Here is a 25,105-nt window from a genome sequence, read left to right on the forward strand (position 1 = left end):
TCAGCTCTTTTTCACAGGCAACATCTTTCCTGTAAGACTGTCTGATGCAGATTAGCTGCTGCTGTTAATAACAACAAAGGTCAAATTGAAAGCTAATGAAATTGTGAAGTACAGCAAAGACTGCCACATATTGTCAGCTTAAAGCTTTCTGTATGGTCCGTTAAGGGTAGGGATACTGGCTTGGATAACTTTTGATTTACTTTTACAGAGTAATCATTAACTCTAAAAAATCCCACTATTTCCTTGTCACTGATTTTGGCTTAAGCCAGTACTCTCAGCTGTGAAACGTAGCAGCTAAGAAGTCAACTCACATTTGCTACTCATGGCCTTGCTCAAGTGTCACTAACCTTCAGCTGGGTGCAGCAGCCTCTCAAATTATTATCTTCTCTGGGGGACACTGAATTTGGTTTCACCATCAGTTTATGCCAATCTAAATAGACCCTGCCACTGAACAGGATGGATCTCTAAGGGACCCCTTGCTTTAAGGCACATAATAGCATCCCTCTTCCATGGACTAATCTAGCTAAAAACCAAGACAGCAGGAACACCACCCCAGCAGCATGCATGGATTTACCCATGTTAAAGCCTCACCCTGTGGAGAGACCCAGCAGCATAGCAAGCCCCAATGTTATGCATTTACATGGCTTCTATACTAACAGGGACTCAGAACATGTTCACAAACTGTCATATTTTGGCTGAGATTTTTAAAGGAGCTTCCTGAGCTCCTAACCACTCAAGATTCCTTTGAAAACTCACCTATTTGCACAACTGAAAGCTTGCAGCAGCATTTCCTATGAGTTTGATGCTGTATATTAAAATCTGTTCACTGAGTCCTTAGCCATCTTGACATTAACTGCCCTTCTCAGGCATGAGAGAAGTGGTCAATTCCAATGCCTAAAGATACTTACAGTTCAGCAGGGGCTGTAAACATGAAATATCAGATAAGAGGAAACTGCTTTTTGGTGGCACCAAGTACTTCTGCCCCATTAACACAACTATCTTTGCACAGTTTGAGCTGTTTTCTGTAACACACGAAAGCAGGTCCTGCTCTGGAATCGAGATTTCATCATCTAGCACATGTACAGCTTGATGGTCACTTTCATTCACATCTGGAAACTGCTTTGCCATTTCACATAATTCAGCCAACCCACAGCCAATGTGTCCAGGAACAACATTCTTCCTGCAATTCAGTTCTGCCGTAGTGTGGTGAAGAAAACCACTTTTGAGTCCTTCTTGGACTAAATGCAAAGTGCCTTCCCAAATGAGCTTCCTGACCTGTATGGTCATACAGAATCAAGAGAAAAAGAAATGATCTTTCAAGTATCTTCTTGATCAAGGAATGCAAGAGAAACCAAAACTTTTCAATCTGCAGAGTGGGAAAAGGATGCTTTCCAGACACTGAGATCACTGACAAAATCTACAAGGGCATGACAATAAGGGTATGCTAACTTTCGTTGTTGGGGTTTTTTTTGTAAAAAAAATAAAAATTAGATACCTGGAGAAAGAAAGAGAGACTACCAAATAAACCAATATTCTACCAATAGAGGTAGAATATTATTGTTGTTCCAAACAAACATAAATTTCAAAGCAATAATTTGAAGTTAAAATTCTAATCCAATTTCAAGTTACTGTACTTTTAATTGAGACATATATTGGAATTCAAAAATCAGTATTTTCCCACATTTTAGTTCACTTCAAAAAAACAGTAGTTTGTGCATTTTAAAAGTACTACAGAAGTACAATCAGTAAATCAAATTAAATTAGAATTTGGTTTTGAAACTTTTATAAGTGACACAGCCCTCAAACAATCTGCCAGTGAGACCAGGAAGACAAGATTCTTGGATCTATATACACACTCATTCACTTCCACACCCTCCCTTTGCAAAATTTAGAGACCTAGTTCATTCCTAAATTATTGAGCCTCTGTGAGTTTTAATTATCAGGCAATTTTGTTCATTCACAATAGCAATACTGACAGTTACAGTGGCTTTATCAAAGATTTCAAATACTTATCACGGTTTCTAAAACTCCTGATTATGGAATCCTCAACTTTACAAGATGTTTTTACAAAATACTCTATAATTGTTACATGCACTGCACCCTGCACCCCTATTAATTTTGAAGTTGTAATAATTTCCTTAACAGTGCCACCATCTACATATCTGAGATTTTTTACTACCTAGGTTTGTGACAGTAAAAGTTTATACTGCTTTAACAGAATTAATAAAGATACCTTTAGAAATGCTAGAAGTCGTACAGTCGAATTAATGCAGAAAGCTTTTCTTCCTACACCCATGTGTTAATTTGCAGGTGGACAAAGCCTCTTGACTGTCAAGTAATTTAAACAGTAGTTTTAACAATGGCTGCTGAAGGAATTCAGTATATTTTGTAGTGCTCCCTATTCATAAGTGGATATAACACCTGCTTTCACTGGCAAACACAAATTTGGGTTTTTTCTGTAAACTATTCTAAAGATACAAATAACTGCCAAAATAATCTGAATTGACTTGCAGAACTACAACCTTTAACACTACAAATACAATAAAAAACCCGATACATTCTAATCTGTGAATGGTATCAGAGGCTAACTGGGATGACAGATTTTTCAAAACTATGTCTTTTTTGCATATTCACCAAAAATAATTTAGAATTACACAGGCCTCTAAGACGTCAAATTTATCTTCATTTCTTCCAACATTCCTACTGTTGAATGCCTGTATTTTGGCTTAAATATTTTCATACTCATAAACCTGTTTGATGTTGAATTTCAAACTTCTCTCCTTCAGCACGATTCTGCACATGCATAGCTTATTCACAACAATAATTACAGGATCTCTACACTGTATCATAGCAAATTGTACATGTTTACTACAAAACTGCTGTCGTGTAAAAGAAGGAAAATTTAGTCATTTAAATATAGTCCAAGAGGAATAGAATTAAACAAGAAGTCCAAAATGACTAACGCCATCAGGGAAGAAAGCAAGTTTAAGCCATAGTTCGGGTTCATGTCACTATTTAGGAAATGAATAAGAATATATCAAACACCATCCGAAGATTACACTTCTAGGATTGACTAGCATGCCCCAGTTTAATTCAGTCACAGCTTTACCAGTACATCACTGGTGTGAGCCTAAATAGAGGCTTGAATTCTAAATCATTCATGATGCTTTAAGTATGACAATATAAAATGTTAGAGGAAAAACTCACTCTTGTTAGCAGAAGACATCTTGGAGCACATTTGGTCAGAGAAGCTTTGAACAACTTCAGTACAGTATCCTGATATACTAAAGATGAGTTTGTCTTCAGAACAGGTTACACTGCTTATTTCAAATCAGTCACCTCCTGTTCAACTAATAGCTCCTCACTATACGACACTCAGTTATCCATAACAGTAAAAGATGTTTTGTGAACGCAGTTTCCAGCTCTTTGAAATGTCTCACCTGCAGTTTTAGGTCTACTTTGTGTCACATGTATCTACACGGATTATACATTCTCTGTATACACTTAGTCATTTAAGAACTGGAGAAATGGCTTTCCTGTTAGCTGAACAAGGTACAAAAACACAAATTGTTGTTTGCAACCACATCTTGCACTCTGTATGTGCCCAAATTCAGGTATCACGTACTCACAAAATAATACCTTAGTTCACTTACCTTTGAATGGTATTCTAAAGCATCCAGTTCACCTTGGTTGAATACACTTTTCCTTTTACGTTTCTGCAGAATGAGCAAACAATGAAAAAAAAAATAACCCATATTACTCCATGATTAAAGGGGAAAAAAAATGAAACATGCCTAACTTAAAAATTAACTTTTTTAAAAGCAGAAGAAGCTTTCCATCTCTTTTCTATCACAAGTCCAATAAGTAAAAAGATGATCTCAAATGCCAAGACTGCTGTAGGCATACTCAAGGTACACAGGCTTAAAGCTGTGCTATGTCACTCATGGCACTGGGATCTGATGGTATCTAGTGCACACCACAGTTCACATTCATGCCTCCTTCAGGCCTATACTAGAAAGTGTTTGTTCAGCTGTCAAGTGCAGTTTACCAATAACAGGAGAAAATTAACTATGTCTTCACAATTACATTTGTTGGTTTAGACCTGCAACTCCTATTTTGGTCCATAAGAAACAGTACTGAACAATCAACATATTGAAAGTAAATTCATACTGTCCTTCACTCCTCCTTAATCTGTACAATCTTGACAGCTACCACAGTTTCAGCCTAAACCCCTGACCACAACCAATGTCAGAAGATTTTGTGAGCAAATCACTGCTTTCAAGTCTTGGTGATACAAGAGCTATTTACTTTTAAAAAGAAAAAAAAGTAAGCATCTATAGTGAAAAACAAGAAAGAATTCGAAAAACAGAATGCTAGTTAATCCTTACAAACAGTTAATAAGACATGGCCTTGGGAGAAGGAACAGACACCACAAATAAATCAAGCTAAGAAATAACAAGATAAGCTCAATGAGAACCAAAACAGTTAACAAGACCAAACAAAAAATTACTTGATCTATGTATGAACTATCCTAATCAGCATACTGAAAGATCCATCCCTGAGCAAAGAGAGCCCCTACTAACAAAGCCCCCTCCCCACAGGACATGCACAGTGAACAAAAAAAAAAAAAAACAACACTGTATCTTTAAATGGAGACAAGGCTTGTAAGAACCAATGAGAAACAGTGTGACTAAACACAATTGTAAACAATTGTTCAAAGCCTATAAAATGTTTTACTATGTGTTAAGAGGTGCGCTAGCTTTGTGGTTTTAATACCTAGCACCCATCTCTATGCAGAAAACAAGCATCTAGACTCTGCGTGTGGCCCAGCTCTTGCACACTGGGTGAAGAACCCAGATTTGGGGTAACAATGGGATGCATGTTATTGATACAAGTGACACAAGAATATCCTCACCAGTGCTTACATTTTCGGTGCATCTTTAAATCTACTGCGGTGAAGTTCCTGCTCTCCTACATAACCTCTGGACATTGAAATAAGCAAGAAAATGTTAGCAGTATATTATTTACCAGGGGATTACTGCAGTTTACTGCATTAGAGAGAACATACCTTCCTAGCACTGGCAACAGAATCTCCAATGCCACTCTTGGTTCCTTCTTGGTGTTCCTCTCTGTTGCTGTTGGCCTTAATATTTGTGAGACTCAACTCAGGACACCCCTGCCACAGCTGCTCCTCAAGAGCTGAAGCTATATGGGGCTTAGAAATATCAAAGAACTCCTCCCGAAACACATATTTCATTTTTACAGTTTTAATTTCTGTTTCTGTTGGATCTCCAGGTCCAGGAATAGGACCATTTCTTGATGAGGTGGTAGCAACGGTAGAAGTAGCACGACAATCTCCAGTAGATGTGCCAGAAGTATTCTTGTGCCTGGCATCATCAGGGTATGCAAAGGAGTCACAGATCTCATAGCCACACTGGTTGATGAAAGAGAGATGATCCACGAGCCACCCGGCTGTCAGCCGATGTACCACAGACATCATGGGTCCTCTTTTCAGGAAGAAAAATCAACTCCCTGAAACTGTTGCTGACAACCGTATGCACTTCCTGGAGCAAACACCTGCTGTGCAAACTTGTTTAAGAGTTCAATTTTCAGAATTATCGCACCTATGTTTCCACAGGCAGTTCCATGCACATGCAGGACACACTGCAAACCCTTCTGACTTCAGCTGTTTTCCCCATTATGACTTGTTCCATCTCTATTTCACTTACTTATAGTAAGCAAGTTTTAACTAAGGTTCTATAATTTCATATAGTACACTTTAAGCTGACCCATTTAACAAGTTAGAAAATGGCACGACGCCACTGCAACTGTATAAAACAAGGCCTGATACCACAGCACCCAGGAGCAGCAACACAAACACAGGCGCAGCCGCACCACCAGCCGGCAGAGGCCGAGCCCCGGTGCCCGCAAGCACGCAGGGCCTGGGAGCTCGGGTTCCTCCCCGTCCCCGTCCCACGGCCCTGCGCTGCTCGGCGGGACGAACAGCCTGAGGGGGGAGCAGCCTCCGAGCCGCCGCGGCCCGCCGAGCCGCAGCGAAGGGGCTGCTCTGAACCCGGTGCGCGGGGCTCGGCACGGCGGCCCCAAGCCGTTACAGAGCCGGGCAGGCCGGGGGCTGTCCTCCGACCTTCCCTCGCTACGGGCAGGGAAAAACCCCAGGGCTTGCCACAGCGCGGCACCACCTCACACACTTACCACCGCCATCTTGCTGCCCAGCCCCAAGCTCAGCGCCTAAGGGCCCGCGGGGCGGCGGGCGGGCGGAAGTGACGACAGGCCCCCGTGCCCCTTCACTCCTCATCCTGCTCCTTCGTCGCTCCGCTGTGACGGTCGCGCTGCGTGACGTAGTCGGCGGGCGGATTTGAAATTGAGAGGAAGGTGGCGGCGCCGTTAACGGTGAGGGGTGGGCTGTTGGGATGGTGCTCTCCGTGGCGCGGGGCGTTCCCGCCGAGGGGTCGGGCGGCTGTGAGGTGGGTCGGGGCAGAGCCGGAGCTGTGAGGGGCGCTGGGCTGAAAACTGACTGTTCAAACGCGCTTTGAATGCGGGGGGATGTAGTTGTGCCCAGGTCTGCCGCGCTCCTACCTTTTTCTCTTTTTCTGCTGGCGCGTTGACTCTAGCAAACTCTGCTTTTAAACTAAAATTTTGGCATATTTATAACAAGAATTCCCTCTGCGGTGGATTCCTGGTAAAGTAATGGAAGAACGTGGCATCTTCCCCAGGGAAAATGAGGTCTTGGATAAACTGCCTAGTGAGTTGGGCCAGAACTAAACTTCTGTCGTGGTTTGCAAGAAGTGGAACTAGAAGCGTGGTCTTGAAACGCAATTCATATTGATAATGTGTTTTGGTAACATTTGTACTAAAGGTTTTTTGGTTAGCTATAATCTAGTTACTTGAGCCCACCCCACAAATAAAATAGATCTTCTGTAGAGGGCAAAAGCTGGAATTTTTTGCAGAGTTGATTGTATTTGCTTCAAAATCCTACTTGATACCACTGTGGTAACAGTTCAGTACTTCCAGACTGATTTATATTTTGTGTGTATAGTTTGAAGCTATAGCATCTCAGAATAGGTGATTATTATTGTGTTATTCCAGTTATTGTGCTATGGTACTGTGACACATCATTTGCAAAGTCAACAAGCAGGCTCAGAATTAGTGAGTAAGGACCAGGCGGGTGGCTGAAGTGTTAGAAACAGTCGTCATTTTGGTGTGACCTTCCTTGTAGCTGACTGGGCTGAAAAACTTGTCAAGCTGTTTTGCTTTTGGAACCTGTAGGTTAGAAATGACCAGGTATAAATAAAGGCAAAACATTAAGTTTGCAACAAGCACTGGCAATTTCATCAATAAAACTGTTAATTTGAAAGGCTGTAGCTGTTGCTACATAGTTCTGGAGTCTGACATACAACTTTTTTTTTCTATTCACTTTTTTTCGCTATCCAATATTTCTGGATACTGTCTGTCACACTGGTTGGTCCAAAGTACAGCCCTATTGCCTATTCTGACCCTTTAAAAAGTCATTGTATTGTTTAAAAAAAAACAAATACCCTTGGATCCTGGATTTTCCAATACTGACAGATTGTGATTTATGGTTTAGTCACAATGAGACGAAGCTCAATTATTGCCGGAAGCAGCGGTCGTCAATCTATGATGGCACTGAGAGTGCAGGACAGCAACAAGATGGGCCTTCAAACACCTCAGATGTAAGTGCTGCTGATCATCTTGCTAAGAATAAGTATGTAAATCTAATTCTGAAGAGACTGTAGTGTGTTTGAGTGTATGAGTAGCAGCTGGAAAAAAATGGGAAAAGCGAGAAGAAAATTTGCGCTAAAGGATATTTGCACAAGTGCTTCGGTTCTGCCAAATAACTTCCTTAATCTGTTTGTATACCTGTGACACATTCCAAATTCTAACGCTTTGGTTTTTTACGTATTTCTTAGGAGGTGAGTGAGTGTATGTGTGTATGAAGTGTATACTTAGCTTCTTGCAGAAATAGTTTTGATAATGGGCAAATACATTAAAATCAGTTGACTTTTCTAAGACACTGCTATGCTGAAGATCTGGCTATAAGGCTTACGTGCTTGTGCTTATAGTTTTCTTACATGACCAAAAGATGAAATTATAGAAATAGTCACTTGAATCATTCTCCCTATCCCTCAGGAAGGACAGAGGTACGTTTGGGAAGCTGAGCATGAGCAAACCTACATCTGGAACTTCAGAAAGAAAAGTCAGCTTTTTTGGGAAGAGGTATTGGTAACTTTAGATCTCTGTACTGTAAATTAAAACAATAACAGTCCTGCATAATTTTTAATTTTTCTCTCTTGACAGAGTTTCATTATAGGGAGTGATGGTTTTGAGGCCAGTAGACCTTCAGGTCTGCCTTTCGCCACTCTGATTACTCAACAATAATGCTGTGGAGTAGGAATTGCTTTGAGAGCTGTTCTTCGTCTTGGGAATGATATGCACTGCAGACCTTAAATGCTCCTCAATACATTTGCCTGTTTAAGGAAGAACAATATCTCCAGTACATTCTGCCTTAGTTTCCTCTTCTCACTGAGATGCAAACCTTCCAAAATTCTGCAGTCTTTCAGCTGAGTTCATGACTCTCTGTGTTCTGATGTCTTGCAGGTTATCTTCTTTCCTAGGACCCGGCTGTTGCAGCAATCTATTCCTTTTAAATATTCCTTAAATATTTTAGTCCTTATTTTCAGTCACCTATATCATTATGTTTCTTCATCTTTGGGGCATTATTCTGCTCTGTAAAACTCCATTTCTTTCAATAAACTCAAGAAAATGCTATCTAGGTTGCAGTAAAATCCCTCTGTATGTGTGCATCATGGTTTCCAGGTTGATGTTGGTTTTCCTATCATCCTAAATAAAAAGAAGCCTTCAGGCATCTCTTTGCATGACAAACGCAAAAGAAACATAAAAATAGCAATTGTAGTCACTTAAACATTGAGAGTTTTTCTTTATACATATTGTTATAAAAACTGTATTTATTTTTTGTTCTTAGAACTAGTGGGGCTGGAGGTTCACGCAACAGTCAGTATGGTGTGTTTGGTACAGAAAAGATCAAGGACCCCAGGCCACTTCATGACAAGGCATTCATCCAACAGTGTATCAAGCAGCTTTGTGAGGTAACTTATTAACATATTCTAAACGTATGTTGTAAGGCATAAAGATACTAATTGAAATATTTTTTTCCATTATTTCAACGTTGTGTTTTTAGTGACTAATATGCCATGTTTCTTTTCCTTAGTTTCTTGCTGAGAATGGTTACGTCCATAATATTTCGATGAAATCACTACAGTCTCCATCAGTTAAGGACTTCTTAAAAATCTTCACTTTTATCTATGGATTTCTTTGCCCTTCTTATGAACTGCCTAACTCAAAATTTGAAGAGGAAATTCCTAGAGTTTTTAAAGAGCTTGGGTAAGATCATTATTGTTAGACTGTTGTGCTAAATGGGTACAGTTAGGAATTTAAAAGCTAAGAATTCTGCATGATACCTGAGGAGAACGAATAGGCTTCTTTATTCAGATAAGACTCTGAAGTTACGATGTTGTGATTATTGTTTCACTTTTGTTTAGCTGTTAAGTTCACTCTCTGATTCTCAGACTCTACTATACACTTTATATTTGAACTTCCAGAACCATGGGCTGTTGGAAGCTTGCTTTGTAATGTAAAATCTAATTGATTATCTTTATTTCTGTTAAACTTTGAAAGACAGACACATATTTTTTTTGACAGACTGTTCTGATTCAATCTGTTAAAATCCAAGAACTAAAAACCAATTTCAGGATGATGGATCCAGTTCATTTAGTTAAAAATCATTTTTCCTGTGATTTCTTTCTTTCTGCTTTCAAAGCAGGGGTGGAAATAACAAAAATTACCACTAAGGTGCAAAAAACACAAACTAGCTGCTTGCTTTACTTTTCTCGTGTTCAGTAAGTGTTTGAAATCATTAATGCACCTACACTTCCCAAGAAAGAAAATCCTTTGCCTGTTGATAACAGTGATTTTCAATCTCATTAAAGGAAAGTGTGTTGCTTCTGTAGATTTGAGCCCATGATAGTGTCAAAGTGCTAGGGCTCCTTATATGTAGGTATAAATCTGTTTTGTTGACTTCTCAGAACTTAATAAAATTGTATTTTAATCTATGACATTTGAAGCTGCTGACCTAGCCACCTAGCCAAAATGTTGAAAAGGAATTTGCTCTCAAGAGACTTTACTCTGCTGTACCAATAATGTAACCCTGGATAAAAAGACTTATTTTGAGAACTCTCTTTAAATTGTCTTTTGAGAGCTAGAAAATGTATCCAAATCATTAATTTTAAAAAATTCTTAGGCCAAATGGCTCATGAGTACTTATTTAGAACTATTAGTTTATTGGTAGCTTCTTGTCCTATGTACTTAAATTAACTTTGGGCAGCTGTCAGTCTAAAGATGGAATAAAATCTGCACTTACGTCTTCCTTGATCTGTAAAAGATTTTGAGAGAACATCTTTAAATAGCAGTATAGACTTTTATAGCCTTTGTGTGTTCAATATTTATAGGTAGTGTTAATACTTTGATATGCAGCTGTTCTGAAATTATTTTCTGTAATTGCATGACATTAAGCTGATTATCAGCTGCTTTTCTGTTTTCAAAGTGCATTTGACCCAATAAGCAAGATTCTTGCCCTCTAAGAACAAAACCCCTATGTATCAGTTTGTTTTCATGTGTTAAGAAATCCTTCAGGCTCGCACACCCAGTTTGGATGTCTAAAAATGATCCGTTGGACTACTACTCCCTCTTTTGTATTTGCTTTGCCTTTGAGGTCTTCCCCTTACCATGCATCACCTCATGGTAGCAGGGCACCCACTTCTTTTCCTTAGTACTGCAGTGCTCATCTCTCCCCCTATAGTAGCTTCAGAAAGAGAAAGACCGATCTGGCTGCTACCAAAACCAAGGCAACATACTAAGCTGAATAGGACGGGGCTAAGGAGCATATGAAGGGATAGTTTGTGCTTTTTTTTGCATGAGACCTTCATTGTTCCTCATCTTTGGATATGCAAAAAAACCAGTACCTTTCTTTTAATCATTTCTTCAATAGCTAGCTGGTTGAGGGAGGTGATTGTTCCACTCTGTGCTGCTCTGGTGTGGCCTCATCTCAAGTACTGTGTCCAGTTTTGGGCATCTCAATATAAGGAGGACATCAAACTATTAGAATGTGTCCAGAGGGTGACGAAGATAGTGAAAGGTCTTGAGGGCAGGAATAATGAGGAGTGGCTGATGTCACTTGGTTTGTTTAGCCTGGAGAAGAGAAGGCTAGGGGATGACCTTATCGAAGTGTACAACTTCCTCAAGGAGGGCAGTGGAGGGGGAGGTGCTGATCTCTTGCTGATGACCAGTGGTAGGATATGAGGAAATGGAATAAAGCTGTGTCAGGGGAAGTTCAGTTTGGACATTAGGGAAAGGCTTTTCACCAAGCAGGTGGTTGGTCACTGGAGCAGGCTTGCCAGGGAAGTAGCCATGGCACCAAGCCTGTCAGAGTTCAGGGAGCATCTGGATTATGCTCTTAGTCATATGGTTTAGTTTTAGGTAGTCCTGTGAGGGGCTGGGAGTTGGACATGATGATCCTTATGGTCCCTTGCAACTTGAGATATTCTATGAATCACAAAATGAGAAACCCATGATAATTCAATACAATAGTGCTATAAGAACTCAGCTGATCTCCTTTGATGTACAGGATAAAGTACAATTGAGTTTGTTCTTCCTTCTATGCCTTGATCTGTGTGTAAAAACATGCTGGTTTTTCATCACTGTTTGCCACAGCTATTAAAAATGTGTTTTCTTTGCCCTTGTAGGTACCCCTTTCCTTTGTCAAAAAGCTCCATGTACACAGTGGGAGCACCACACACGTGGCCTCAGATTGTGACAGCTTTGGTTTGGTTAATCGATTGTGTCAAGGTAGCATTTGTCTTCTTTAAGCCATGCATTTCCACTTTTCAGGCTGGAATGTTAGTTTCAATACATATCACAAATGCTTAAAAATCTTTGATGTTTATGTGAAGAAAGGTGTGTGTTCTTACCTGCCATCTGGTAGCTAGCCCTTAGCCTTACTTTTAGCAACTTTTAAACTGAGTTTTTAATATTACATTATGGTAATTTTTTTAAAAAACCGTGCACTGGATAAATTTGTGTATGAGAAAGGGGGGGGAAATGATGACTTATACACACATAAAAATATGAAATGTTAAAGGGTGTAATCATGTATTTTTTTCAGTGCAGATCTTCTTGTGACATCTACTATTTTCTCATAAATTTGAAGTCTAAGGATGGAATTTTCAATAGCAATCATTCAAGAGTCCTGTAATTGTACAGAGTGGGGAGGGTTGTGTTTGGGTTTTTTTTGTTTGGTTGGTGTTTTTTTTTAATAGTGGTAACTCTTTGTTGCTGCCAGCTCAGGTCTGAGCAAAGTTTGGAATCTGTGACAGAAGTTCACCACTGCTGAATAGGGCACACATGAAAATCCCATCCTTTATACTGAAGAGACACATTGGGCTCAGCAAGGCAGTTTGGCAGTGTTGAATGTCCAGTTAATGCCTCTTCATCTGTGCTTTTAGTCAATTTAACACAAGCTTATTACCCTGATGGTGATTGGTCACATTCTGAAGCAGCACCATTGCACAATGCTTGCTGAAATCCTAATCCCATGTTGCTCTGCTGTTTATCATTAGCATTAAACTAATATGAAAACTAATGGAGATCTTCACACTTGTTCTTTGTATGTACACCTGTTCCTTTCAGTTGTATGTTGCCATGAAGGAAAATTCACCATCATTTGATGATGGCCAGAACTGGGGAGGTGAGACGGACGATGGAATTATACATAATAAGGTACCATAGAAAGTAAACTATCATCAGACTTGTTCAACTGAATATTGCTGTATGCTGTAACAAAAGAATTTAAATATACAACACAATTTTAAGTGTATTTGTATGTTCTGTTCAGTTGTATATTCACAGAGCTCTCTAGGAAGTACAGTAGCATTACATAAAAAGCCTGATCAAATTGTTTCCTGCGTAGGCATCATGGCCAGTCCATTGGTGAAGACTGGGTATTAAACTGAAATGCCTTATTCTCTGAGCTGCTACTGTTTCTGTTCTTTGTGGAGAAAGAGTCATTATGCTGTTTGTTTATTGATTTGGTAGGGTATCAGGTATATTTCTCTTTAGCATTTGAGTCTTCTAAGGTTAATAGCAGTAAAGTGTAAAGACTGACTTAATTATAAACGTGGTGGCTCCTGCCAATATCTACTCAGTTTATCATTTGAAAATTGGTCATTACGTTTAATTTCCAACCCACAAAACAGGGTGGCAATGTAATTCAGGTACTTAAAAATCCAGCGGATTTCTTTTTTTCTAATTTATCATAGATTATTAGTACTATTCAGATTTAACCCACAACAGATGTTTGGAATGAGTTGTATGATGTGCCAGAATATTTAATCGGATAATTGCAAAAATCAAACTAAATCAGAATTTTGAACTAAGGTTACAAACCTGACAGTTAACAAGTAAAAATGGTTTTAAGGTAAATGTGTGCTTTTACACTGATACTTTTAAAATTGTTTTCAGCTTTTCATGGACTACTCTGTGAAGTGCTATGAGCACTTCATGAAAGGGAATGATACTTTTGAAGAATTTGATGCAGAAGTGCAGTCAAAATTAAGTAAGTTTTCCTGTTTTAATAAAGTATTTGTGTTACTGGTTTCTTTTCTCCTAGCATCAGTTTTGCTCAGTTTACAAGTGAAAGTGATCTAAGGTAAGAAACCTGAAATTCTCAAGTATCTCTGTTACTTTGACTTTATTTTTTATGCATTATTACTAGTAGACAGATGGGTCAAGCTCTATGAGCTGTACCTGTGCAACCTTATTGTTTTAAGTGGTGCTTTGATAGAAAAGCAGTACAGAGTTTTTCAGACAGAAATTCCATCTATGCAGGTGACTCTTGTCTGTGTCTGACAAAGTTAGCCATTAGAAAAAGAAAAGTATTACCAGAGAATGCACATCTGATGAGTAAGAAAGTTCAGCTTCTACAAGGTCTGAAAACAGTCTGCAAGAGTTCCAAACTCTGTTGTGAAGGTTCCCACATAGGGTTTGGCATGCACCTGTGTTTGTCTTCAGGCAGGTGGAAAATTACAAATCTTTGAGTCATTCATTTCCATCACCCACAGAAATACAAACAGAATATGAGAACAAGGAGGAAAAGTAGTTCTTGCTTTTTGTGCCCTTCTGTAAAAAGCCAGACTAAGGAGACTTCTGTTGCAAGCTGGAGCCATCAGCTGGAGATGAAACATAACTATGACTGTTACTAGAGACTGGCGTGATTACTTTTTCCTACTAATGTTTGGCAAAAACTGAGGGAAGTGAGGGAAAAGATGTCTCAAGAGGCATGGAAGTATGTGGATGAGAAAGGAGTACATAAATCAGACTACCTTGTGAAGCTGGAACAGATGACACTTACCTAACAATCACTACCCTGTAGTGTGGACTGTATGACAGTTTAGAAACTGACCTTGCAGGAGTGATTTTGAGCTCTTTTATGATACAAGGACTGAAAAAACTATTTTTTTTTGCTTGTTTTTCTTTGTAATGAAAGTGAGTGTTTTATGGGTTTGTTGGGGGGTGGGGGGGTGGGGGGGGTGGAGGGGTGTTGTTTTTTTAGTTTAAAATAATTGTCCAGATAATGGGTATTTACTATGGTGAAGCTAAAGCGCAGATATTCAGATTAGGTGATGATATTCAATGAGATTAATTTGTAAACACACACCCTTTTTTTTTATATTCCCCCTCCCCCAGAGGATTTATTTCATATAGATGAATTCCAGATAGAAGGTTTAGTAGCTGACAACAAAAGACTTCATGAAGAAATTGCAAGACTAGAAAAAGAAAAGGAAAGCGAGCCGGTTAGTAAATTGTGTCTATGCTTTGTTTATATGGCGAGTTGAATTTTCTATTCTTGACCATAATTGTCATTATTACATGAACATACTGATGATACATTACAACAAATGGAAAATTATTTCCAGTGCTCTATGATATTTTAATTAAGCCGGGTTATTGCAGACTCTGTACTGTTACAGTACAAGGCTTTTACTGTGGAGTCTTAAGCACTGATATCATGAAGGTATTTTCAGGTAGTGAGATCTTGCATTGACAGAAATATTAATAAAATACTTGAAACACTTTTTTTTTTCTCTGAACTTCAACATTATCTTTCCAAAGGTGGTATGAGAACTTCATAGGGCATGAAAGCATGGAGTTCAGTGGTAACAATGTATTTTAGAAAAAAAATTTTTGTAGAAGATGGATTCTGCTTTTAATATATCATAAGTTTAAAAATGGTTTAGTGGCTGTGCAGCTGACAAATTGAGACTCCTGCCTACTGTGCAAAATGTGCTGCTTGTATTCCCAGCTTTCCTTGCCCTTAGTTTTAACTACTTTTTGTGTATTACTATACTGAAGTTATTAATTACCTGTAGTAAGAACCTTCTTAATGCAATACCTAATGTAAATCAAAGACTTAATGCTGAAATGCAAGAATTAAAGTACAAACCATCCTTTAGCCTTTTTTGTTATTTTAAAGATGCTTAACTTGATTTAGCTCTCACAGAGATAAACATTTAATAATGTTCTTTAATTTTATATTTATATTATTGAAGTTAATAAATTACCTTATTGTTTTGTCTGGAAGGTAAGATCATTATTTTAGATTAATATAATAGTGGTTGTTCTTTCCACCATTTACTAGGATCGTAGAGTATCATTACGAAAGCTGAAATCATCTCTTCAAGGAGATGTCCAGAAATACCAGGCTTATTTGGCTAATCTGGCATCTCTTATAGCCAACCTTGATCAAAAAATGGAAGGTGTTAATGAAGAAGTTGAGAGAGCAGGTAAGAAGGCCTCAGTCGCAAATGGCATAGTGAAACTAGAAATAGGTTTAAAATAATTGTAATTCTCCGATTCAGGACAGAGTGACATACTTAGTGTATTATCGTGCTGCAAGTAAACTTTCCAAAATGGATTGCTAGTGAAGAGATTTTATTTTTTTTTGGTTGATAGCTGTTTGTACACCAGAGTAATGAACCACACATCATTTACTTCTAAAAGTACAGAGATATTAAGTTTAGCTATATATGTTATATAAATGTTTTGTGAACTTAGAAATGGAAGTGGAAGCAATGAAGCAGGAGAATGCCCGGCTCCAGCACGTCTTCGATAACCAAAAGTACTCTGTTGCGGACATAGAGAGAATAAATCATGAGAGAAATGAATTACAGCAAACCATTAACAAGCTGACTAAGGAAGTGGAAGAAGAAGAACATCAGCTGTGGAATGAAGAGCTAAAATATGCCAGAAATAAAGAGACGGTATGTGAAAACCCTACAACACCGAGAGATGGCTATCAGTTTTCATGATGCAAGCTTAAACCTGGCATTTGGATTATTGTTAACTTCTTTCCTAAATAATTTAACAACAGTATAGATATGTCTTAGCAGGCTAAAGTGACAAGCATGTCTTCTGTTTACAGTCTCTGAAAAAATGGGGGAAGTTGCCCCTTTTCTGATATAATCATAATATAAATGTGTTCGGGTTTTTTTCTGCATCATAAGGGGGACAGCTGACAGCACCACTATCAGCTCTCACTGTTAGAGCATCAAGAGCTTTGATAACATTAGCTTTGAAATTACTTTGATAACATTAGCCTGAAATTACCTGTGTTAAAATTTCATAGCAAGGAAGCAATGCAACACTAGTGCTTTGAATCAGTATCTCTGCATGCATTTGGGGCCAGCTTGGTCCTTATGTAGTTCTAACAGATTTTAAGGTCAAATTCTATTCCCTCAAACAGAATTAAAAGATGTGGTCCTGTAAGTAGTGGGATTTAAAAGCTTCTGCTTTGCTAGATGGAAAACTAAAGAGGTTTCAAATATGTTTTGCATTTGATAGGTTTACCCTTTACCAAGCACTTAATATTAAATTCCTTATACTGTGCAAGTTTGAAGCACAAAAAAACTTGAAAAAATACTTATATTTTTTGTGTTTGCATATAACTGACACTCATTAATTAGAAAATAGAGCATTTAATAAACTTTGTTTAGAGGTATGTTCAAGTTAGTTTGTATTAGGATGTGTGGCTATGTGGCATTTCCTGTCAAAACTAATGAGAGAATGCATATCAACATGATGACTGATCATTTAAATTATTTGTATTCTTTCCAAGCATGTTTTTCTTTCCCTATCAACTAATCCTCAAAAAGTTAAGGCAGGAAAAAATATGGCAGATGAGTAGGGAAAACCACAGGTGAAACCATTCAGTCTCACCCATTCACACTGAGAAACCTTGCAGAGCAAACTCTGAAAGAATCATAAACAACACTTAATCCAACAATGCAAACTGCTGGACTGTCAATACATACAGCTGTTGCATACTGTGGCATGACATGGAATCATGTAACTCAAACCTGTTTAAAGTACTATATGAATACTTTTGGCAAAGCTTTTCACTTTAGTTCCTCTATGATTTTTGCCCTTTTCTCTGAACAGATCGAAATGCAGCTAGCAGAGTATCATAAACTGGCTCGGAAGCTGAAATTAATTCCAGTAAGTGCAGAGAATTCCAAAGGCCATGACTTTGAGATTCAGTTTAATCCGGAGGCAGGACCAAATTGCCTAGTCAAATGCACTCAGATCAAGGTAAGCAGATTTAACACTGAATGTTTCTGTTACCACTCATTAAAAAAATGTGTTTCCTTAGAAATGTTGGAAAGGTCTCTCAACCTTCCCATGAAACTTCATTGAAAAGCTTGATTCATTATCATAACTACATTATAGTATAGGAAGGAAATTCAGTATTGGAAGGTACAGCAGCCTAAATAAAAATGGGAGAGGGAAAAGGCGTACTGGGGTACATCTTAGTTCAAACTAACAAACTGCATTAGCCAGATTTTCTTGTATGTGTATTACAGACTTCCCTTACGGAGATCCTAAACCAGACTGAGGAAGAAATTGGGAAAGCTACTCAACGGAAAATGTCTTTGGAAGAAACCTTGGAACAGGTGTGTTAGTAAAGGAAGATTAGGACTAAGATACCACAATGTGACCAATGGCTGCTATGAAGAAAGTGAATGCTATCCCAGCTTGGCCCAGTTTAAACATTTCTGGGCTACCAGGTGTTGTTTGTGACAGTACGGATTTACGTTTGAATTCTTTTTGAATTGTATTTTCTTGGACATGTTTTCATTCTAGGTGAATGTAATGGTAGCGGACAAGAAAAGCAGCGTGAAAATGCTGAAAGAGGAAGCTGAAAAACTGGATGATCTTTACCATCAGAAGCTTAAGGTAGAACTTCTTTCAGTTTGATGACAATTAATTCTTAATTATATTGATCTTTGTATATATACATAAATTTTTGGTTTGTATTCTCATTTTTTTGGACCTCTGCCCTTGCTTCCTTTCATTTCTCTTGCAGGATTCTCATTCTTTTCAGAAATATGAGTGCTACCTTAAGTGAGTCAGTCTTCAGTTTCTCTTAAGACAATCTGGCATCATACCTTGGCAAATCCTGTAAATCATAAGCTACTATATCCAGTAATAAAAGCAGTGGCAATCATCTCCTTACCTCGGGATGTCTCAAAGCATGGGCTTGAAGGAGGTCTTAAATTAACAGAATTTGCCCTGTTTGTTCAGTTCATATATAATAAATACACTTACAGTTTAATGTTTAATCACATTAAAAACTAAGGAAAACATTATTTAACTAAAAGCACATTAAATGTTTTAAAGCTATAAAACTGTTGTTTTCTTTGGGTTTTTTCCCCAGTGCAGGAGCTGACCCTGTCTTTTTCTTCACTTCTAGTTTAACAACAAAATACGGCTCTCTCAGTTAACAACTAAGTGGCTGCTTCAGTACCTCCCGGCTTCTCTAACACCATGGTTTTGGTGGGGCTGTGGTGCCCAGGAGAAAAATGCTTTTTGAACTAAGCTTGTATTTAATAGATCTGCTCTTTCAAATCCAAACTCCTTTGCTATAACCATGAATGGTTATATATAACCATGAAGGGTTACTTCATTGCTAATACCTGCTTAGGTGGCTGAAAGCAATTCATTTCGTTTATTGCTTTCAAAAACACCTGAAATTTAGCTTTTGATCTGGGCTGTTGCATAGGCTTTTCTCTTAAGATGAGCTCATAGAATATCCAGTTGCAACTGGATGATTATAAGAAGACATGATCGTTAAAATGCTATCCATAAGACTTCAGTATTAAAATTATTTTTAAATTACGATGTTTCAGTACTTTGCCAGAATTTCTTTTTTATTTGATGGTGGAATTTAGTTTGGTTTTGTGCATTTAATTGTGTTAAGTGTAGTGTTAACAGTGTCATTCTCCTCTGAGAGATGTTTACTTACATTTTGTCCTTATCTTTCAGACACAAAAAGGAAAAACAATTTTCTTACTCAAATGTGATTGTATTTTTTAAAGCTAGAAACAGTTGTTCTTGATGTTCCATTTCTAAGCTATTTAAAATATGTAAATAACACTTTGAGATGAATTTTGGAGGGAAAATAGCTGTAACACAGACCTTGAAATATGGTTAGAGAATTGAAGGGAAGATTAGGCTAGTTTTGGGTGGAAGATACAGAAAATGACTGAAATATTAGGTCTGAGGGGGTGTCCTTGGGGGTTTTTTAGTTCTGAGTTTGGAGTTACTTGTGTGAATTCTGAATTCAAGTATTAGGATGTAATAAGGTAATATAAAGGAGAAAAAAATCCTAATTATTCCTGACTTATGCAATTTATTTTTATTTGTTTCCTCTGATGTTTACAGGAGGCAGAAGAGGAAGAGCAAAAATGTGCAAATGAACAGGAATTGTTAGAGAAGCATAAACAATTACTTGAGAGTGGTGTCAATGAAGGTCTCAGTGAAGCCACAAATGAATTACATGATCTTCAACGACAGTAAGGCCCATAACTTCAAGTTTTAGGTTTTTTGTGTTTTAAGGACAAAAGCATTTTCTTGAATTCTAACATAAAATTCTTTGGTGAGCAGGTATGTATCTGAGTATATTAGTTATACAAATTCGCAATTGAAAGATGTTTCTCTTTGACACTTTATATTTTGCTAGAATACATCTGCTGCATCAGAATAGTTTTCCACATAATTTTTTCATATATGTGGTTGTAATAAGGAAATTAGTTTGTTTCCAAACGTATGTGACAGCTACATTTTACACTCTAAACTCTGGAAAGACTATACTGACTCTATTTGGACTCTAAGGTACTTTGTTTCTTACCAGTTAGCACCATATGCTCCTTTTTCTTCTAAGCTGAGTATTAATATACAAATCTAACTTGGTTCAGCTTAATACTAATGAAAATATTATGTTAAACATGATATATCAGACTTGGTGAAGTGATTGTTTTAGATGTCAGGAATTTTATAATTACAGACATGACTTTCTGAATGTCTTTACTTTTTAGATACCAAGTTGTTATGCAAACAACAACAGAAGAGAGCAGAAAAGCTGGTGATAATTTGAATCGTCTTTTAGAAGTGATTGCTACTCATGTAGTATCTATAGAGGTAAGCTAAAATTTGATATTCAGAATGAAATCTTTCTAGACGTATTTGCAACTGCAGTTAAACACATGGAAATTAGAACTTATTCCTTCCAATAAAGTATCAGTTATTTAGTGCTGCTGCACTGAGTCTGTGGGACAAAACCTTTGGTATAAATAATCAGAACTGATTGTTAAATTTCAGCAGTAACATCCTGTCAGATTTAATCTGCTTCTGGTAGACATCTTTTGGAGAAGTGTTTAACTGAAATCACTTAACATGTGCAATGACTGCTTAAAATGCTTTAACAGAACCAGTACAGTAGAGACCATGATAGTTCTAATGAACTTTTGGTAACTCTTTTCTAGAAATATCTGGATGAACAGAATGCAAAAATTGACAGAGACTATGAAGAATTCATGTCTGAAGATCTATTGTCAACCTTGACCAGAATTCTAGACAGTTATACAAAGAAGGCTGAAAGTCTGTGATTACCAAAAGGGTGAAAATGAAAATTTTGCATTTCTGAAGCTCTGGTATAGTGCCTTCTAAAAAGATGGGTACTTCCTGCATTTAGCAGTGAAACTGATTTTAAGTGTAAGGAAATGTTTATAAACTTCCTTTTGTTTTGACACAAATACATTTAAGAATTAAACTATATATTTGCATTTTTCTAAAAAAGGCTTTGCTTACACTTCCTCCTTGCAATACATTACATATAATTACATTTGTGACAAGACAACTGTGGGAAAAGCTGAATCTCATTTTTTCTTTATAATCAAATAATTTGTGCTCTTCTAGGAATATTAGTAAGACAAGACTACAGTTAACCTGTTAAAAAAAAACAAGACAGTGGACTTAAAAACAGAACTGCAAGTGACAGCACAAATGCAGAGGGTACTGACAACCTGAAATACTGCTACTTAAAAATAACCAGTGGGTTTTGTAAACATTAAGATTGCTAAACACTTCTGTAAACAGGTAAGATTTGCTGAAGAAGTTACACTTTCCTTTCTGGAGTACAGTTTGTGTATTTCGTAATATATGTACCTATTTAGTGCACATGCATGACAGTGCACATCCTTCCCCAAGCCTTTCTTTTAGTAGCAACACCAAATATAAACGTCTCAGTCTTCTGCTTGTTCCATGAATCTATGAAACTGCCCAGAGACCGCTCTTACATGAGTTAAGAATTTTTTTAACAAAAACCTATCTGAAAAGATGAGCAGCAGTTATACAGTAGTCTAGCAGTAGTTATACAGTTTGAAAGCAAAGTCCTGCCTCTAACTTAACTGCTCACAGGCCCAGATGAAACTCACTGTACTTGTTAAATATGTATATCAGAGATAGCTCTAAGTAGAACAACATATAAATTCTGGGAATTAAGCTAATCACTTGTATCCAACATTAGCCAAATCTACATCAAAATGGTCTACAATGAGTCTGCATTCTTGTTAGACCAGTTGAACAGACTCTATTTGATTTTATTTTTTTTCTCCTTCAGGAAAGTAGCAGTAAAATTAGGTATATATTTTTTTTCAAAGTATTTGCAATGAAGCTCCCCATACACTATCTCTTGAACTTGTACTCCCTTGTTCAGTGCTATGTGGAAGTAGTACCTTCTTATCTACTCTGTATATACCTTGTCTTTAAAAAAAAAAAAAGACACTTAAGTCTTGGATAGTTTAGTTTATGAGGTATTTCCTAATAAAAGTATTGAAGTATGTGAGTGTTTTTAAAGAGTTCAGTGATGAGTATCACTGATTCAAATATACAATGATAAAAACAACTTTGCAGTCTGTTCAAAAGTTCTTAGTAGCTGATAGCTAAATGAAGTTGTCCTTAATATTGCGTATAACTATAGAATTGGAATGAAACGCAGATCCCTACAACAAACTTAAGTTGAACCATCTGAACAGAGGCTGCAAATAAAAACTGGATTGTCTTTAATTCTAGGCTATTTTTGCAGAGCATATATAAAACTCAGTTGTTCTTAACGTAGTGTGTGAACCTTCTGGCTCTGGTATGAGTATTTTATTTCAGATACTTAATTAAAGCCATTATTATCATAGCTTCTAACTTTCTGTTCTTTTGTGTTGTACTCCAGAAGTTTAATATGACAGCTATGAAAGTTTTCTAACAGGTGGATAGTACTTCTGCTTTCTTCTGTTGTCCTCTTTTATACAAACTCTTACATTTTTTTCTGTTACAGCCTAGTCATTATCAAATGTGTTCCTTCTCTTTAGAAGCTTTTTTGTGATCTTTCTAATATTTTTGTTATCTAAAGCAATATTCTAATAAAGCAAAACTGTGAACCATACAAAATAATCACTTTATTTTTAAATATGTGCTTATTTATGGGTTATGCTCTCTTGGCTGCCTGATACCTGTTTGTTTCTGCTTCTGTAACTAGCTGTTCTTGTGTTTATTAGTATCTGCAGGTTCTTTGCCATGTGGAGTAGTCAGTTGACTTGAGTAAATGAAAGCAAAATAAATTTAATTTCCAAGGACCAATACTAACCCAGTGGGAATGGGTTAAAGAATCAAGGTTCACAAAGACCTTCCTTCATGTACTGGCAAATGTGATATTTTGAAATTGAAGTAGTCTGAGTAATGAAAAGTTCACATTTGTAATGTTGGCAATGTGTTTTTGTTATTGGGCTGAACTATTGGTCTGTGTGTCAGTTAAACTGAATTGACTTTAGAACCAGCTTGGGCCTTGACCTAGGTCCTATAAAATACAATGGGGATTTTTATGTTGTAATATAACATAGTAAAAAATTGACTGATGTTAATCTAGGTAGTGCATCTTGACATTTTAAAATTGAGGGAATTTTTCAATGCTTCTTGAATATACCTCCTCTTGTATGATACCAGAAGTCAGGTAGCCATTTTTTATTTGTATTCTGGAATATGGCTTTTAAATTTAGACAATAGGCACTAGAACAATAATTACTGCTATTGATTTTGGGTTTGTTTCTTTTTACCAGACTGTAAAATCTTAATGAGAATGTACCATTGGCACCTACACATTTCAGTAGTAAGAGTAGTTTGTAAATTTTTTGGCTTTTATATGGATACAGTTCCCTTATTTCCTGCTAGAGCATCTTTTGTACAGTTTAGTTAATGTGCCTCATATTTATGTCATTTTTATACTCAATAAAATTTCTTAAACCTGTTTCTCTGAAAGATAGATTATTGCTGCAAGTATAGAAACATGACATAAAAACTACAATTAATGTGATTTTTTCCTGGAGGAACTAGGTAATTATCTTAGCAGCAAATACTAATTCCCTTACTATCCTTGCTGTTAAATGTGCATAGTATAAAGGAAAAATAGATGTAAACATAGAAACATCTATTTCCTATAAACTGAAAGGAATAAAAATAGTTTTAAACTTTTTCAAAATAGGTGGCTTTTTAAAAACTCTAAGAAACCAAGGTCCAGGCTACTTTGATAACTGATTTATGCGCATTTTGCCTTTGGCGTTAATCTTCCCAAGCAACCATTTGCTAGCTTAAGCATTAAAGGGTACTACTCCACATGACCACTCTATCTGATTATTTTTTTTTACCTGCTTCTAAAAAAATAATACTTGATGCTGTAGAAGCATGATAGAACTCTGTGTATAGCTTTGTTCTCTTCCCTAGAGTGTGTTATTTTTCAAATTCTCTTGTCAGAAACTCATATTACTGTCATGAACTGGGTAGTTGTTTTTGGAGTACTCCTTGAGTGCATCATGTCAGCCTGGTAAGGCTTTTTTTTTAACTTTGCACTGACCATTCAGCTCGTGTATGAGGCTACTAGGACCCTTCTTGCTGGTTTTGCCAAGGTACAGTACCGCATGTCCTATGCAAGTCTGTAGTTCCAAGCTGGATAACAATTTGTTGATCTTTGTTGGTTCTGTAATAGTTCTAATATTGTGTACTTTGACTTTTAAGGTGAGTTCTCATCCCTGCTCCACCTTTTGTGGTAGAATCGAAAAACCATATATATATTTTTTTCTTCTTTCTGGAAAGACTACAATAGAAAAGGCCAACAGCTGAGGACATTCCCTTTTCAGTAAGAAGGGAAACTCCCTGCAGCAATGCTTTACAGTAAAAAGGAAGTCCATGGTCTTTCACGCCAAGTGACTCTAGGTGAAGCAACAGATTTTGTGAACAAGGGTACTGACTACTACTTGCCTATCTCTGCTCCACAGATTATTTGGTATGTAAGTATTTTGAACACTGCAAAGAACCTGAAAAGACTAGATATATTCTTTCCACTCTTCTCTGGGGAGCACTGTCACTTCCTAATAACTTGGAAACCTTAATGTCTCCTTTCAAGTCAGTTAACCTTCCTCTTTTGGCACTAGTATAGAATAGGGAATCGACCCGTGTTTTTTCAACATTTGCTCTCCAGATTTTTGGCTGTGAAAAGGTCCTGGCATGATGAAATAATGTATTGTTGAGGCCGTTTACCTTGCAAAGATCTCCATAT

At 37.3% G+C, this 25,105-nt stretch overlaps 2 protein-coding genes across 13 annotated transcripts in view; one reads left to right on the plus strand and one right to left on the minus strand.

Annotated features, from left to right (window-relative positions):
* METTL4 (methyltransferase 4, N6-adenosine) overlaps nt 1-6,278 on the minus strand; it is a 37,769-nt gene extending 31,491 nt beyond the window's left edge. For 8 of the 10 annotated variants that reach the window (XR_008731166.1, XR_008731167.1, XR_008731168.1 and 5 more), the window contains exons 1-3: nt 5,069-6,207; nt 3,654-3,716; nt 909-1,275 (exon numbers count right to left, since the gene is read on the minus strand). Coding sequence is in view for 7 of the 10 variants with exons in the window: in XM_055703498.1 (XP_055559473.1) it covers nt 909-1,275; nt 3,654-3,716; nt 5,069-5,500 (862 nt within the window). In the remaining 3 variants the exon portion in view is untranslated. The other 2 variants (XM_055703496.1, XM_055703495.1) reach the window with 2 other exon arrangements.
* Nucleotides 6,279-6,323: 45 nt separating this feature from the next.
* Nucleotides 6,324-23,260, plus strand: NDC80 (NDC80 kinetochore complex component). Of its 3 annotated transcripts, none has more exons than XM_014279355.3 (17): nt 6,324-6,411; nt 7,607-7,712; nt 8,170-8,256; nt 9,023-9,146; nt 9,269-9,441; nt 11,859-11,961; nt 12,802-12,891; nt 13,633-13,726; nt 14,857-14,963; nt 15,809-15,953; nt 16,225-16,430; nt 17,608-17,757; nt 18,030-18,119; nt 18,310-18,402; nt 19,891-20,021; nt 20,544-20,646; nt 20,991-23,260. In XM_014279355.3, the coding sequence occupies exons 2-17, from the start codon at nt 7,612-7,614 to the stop codon at nt 21,111-21,113; spliced, it is 1,920 nt and encodes a 639-aa protein (XP_014134830.1). In that variant the 5' UTR covers nt 6,324-6,411; nt 7,607-7,611; the 3' UTR covers nt 21,114-23,260. The 3 variants fall into 3 exon arrangements, with proteins under 3 accessions (XP_014134830.1, XP_005438466.1, XP_027659992.1); XM_005438409.4 differs by lacking the exon at nt 6,324-6,411 and adding an exon at nt 6,420-6,485; XM_027804191.2 differs by lacking the exon at nt 6,324-6,411 and adding an exon at nt 7,120-7,167.
* Nucleotides 23,261-25,105: the final 1,845 nt, after the last annotated feature.

The sequence above is a fragment of the Falco cherrug genome, chromosome 3 (assembly GCF_023634085.1).
Source record: "Falco cherrug isolate bFalChe1 chromosome 3, bFalChe1.pri, whole genome shotgun sequence".
Lineage (NCBI taxonomy): Eukaryota > Metazoa > Chordata > Aves > Falconiformes > Falconidae > Falco > Falco cherrug.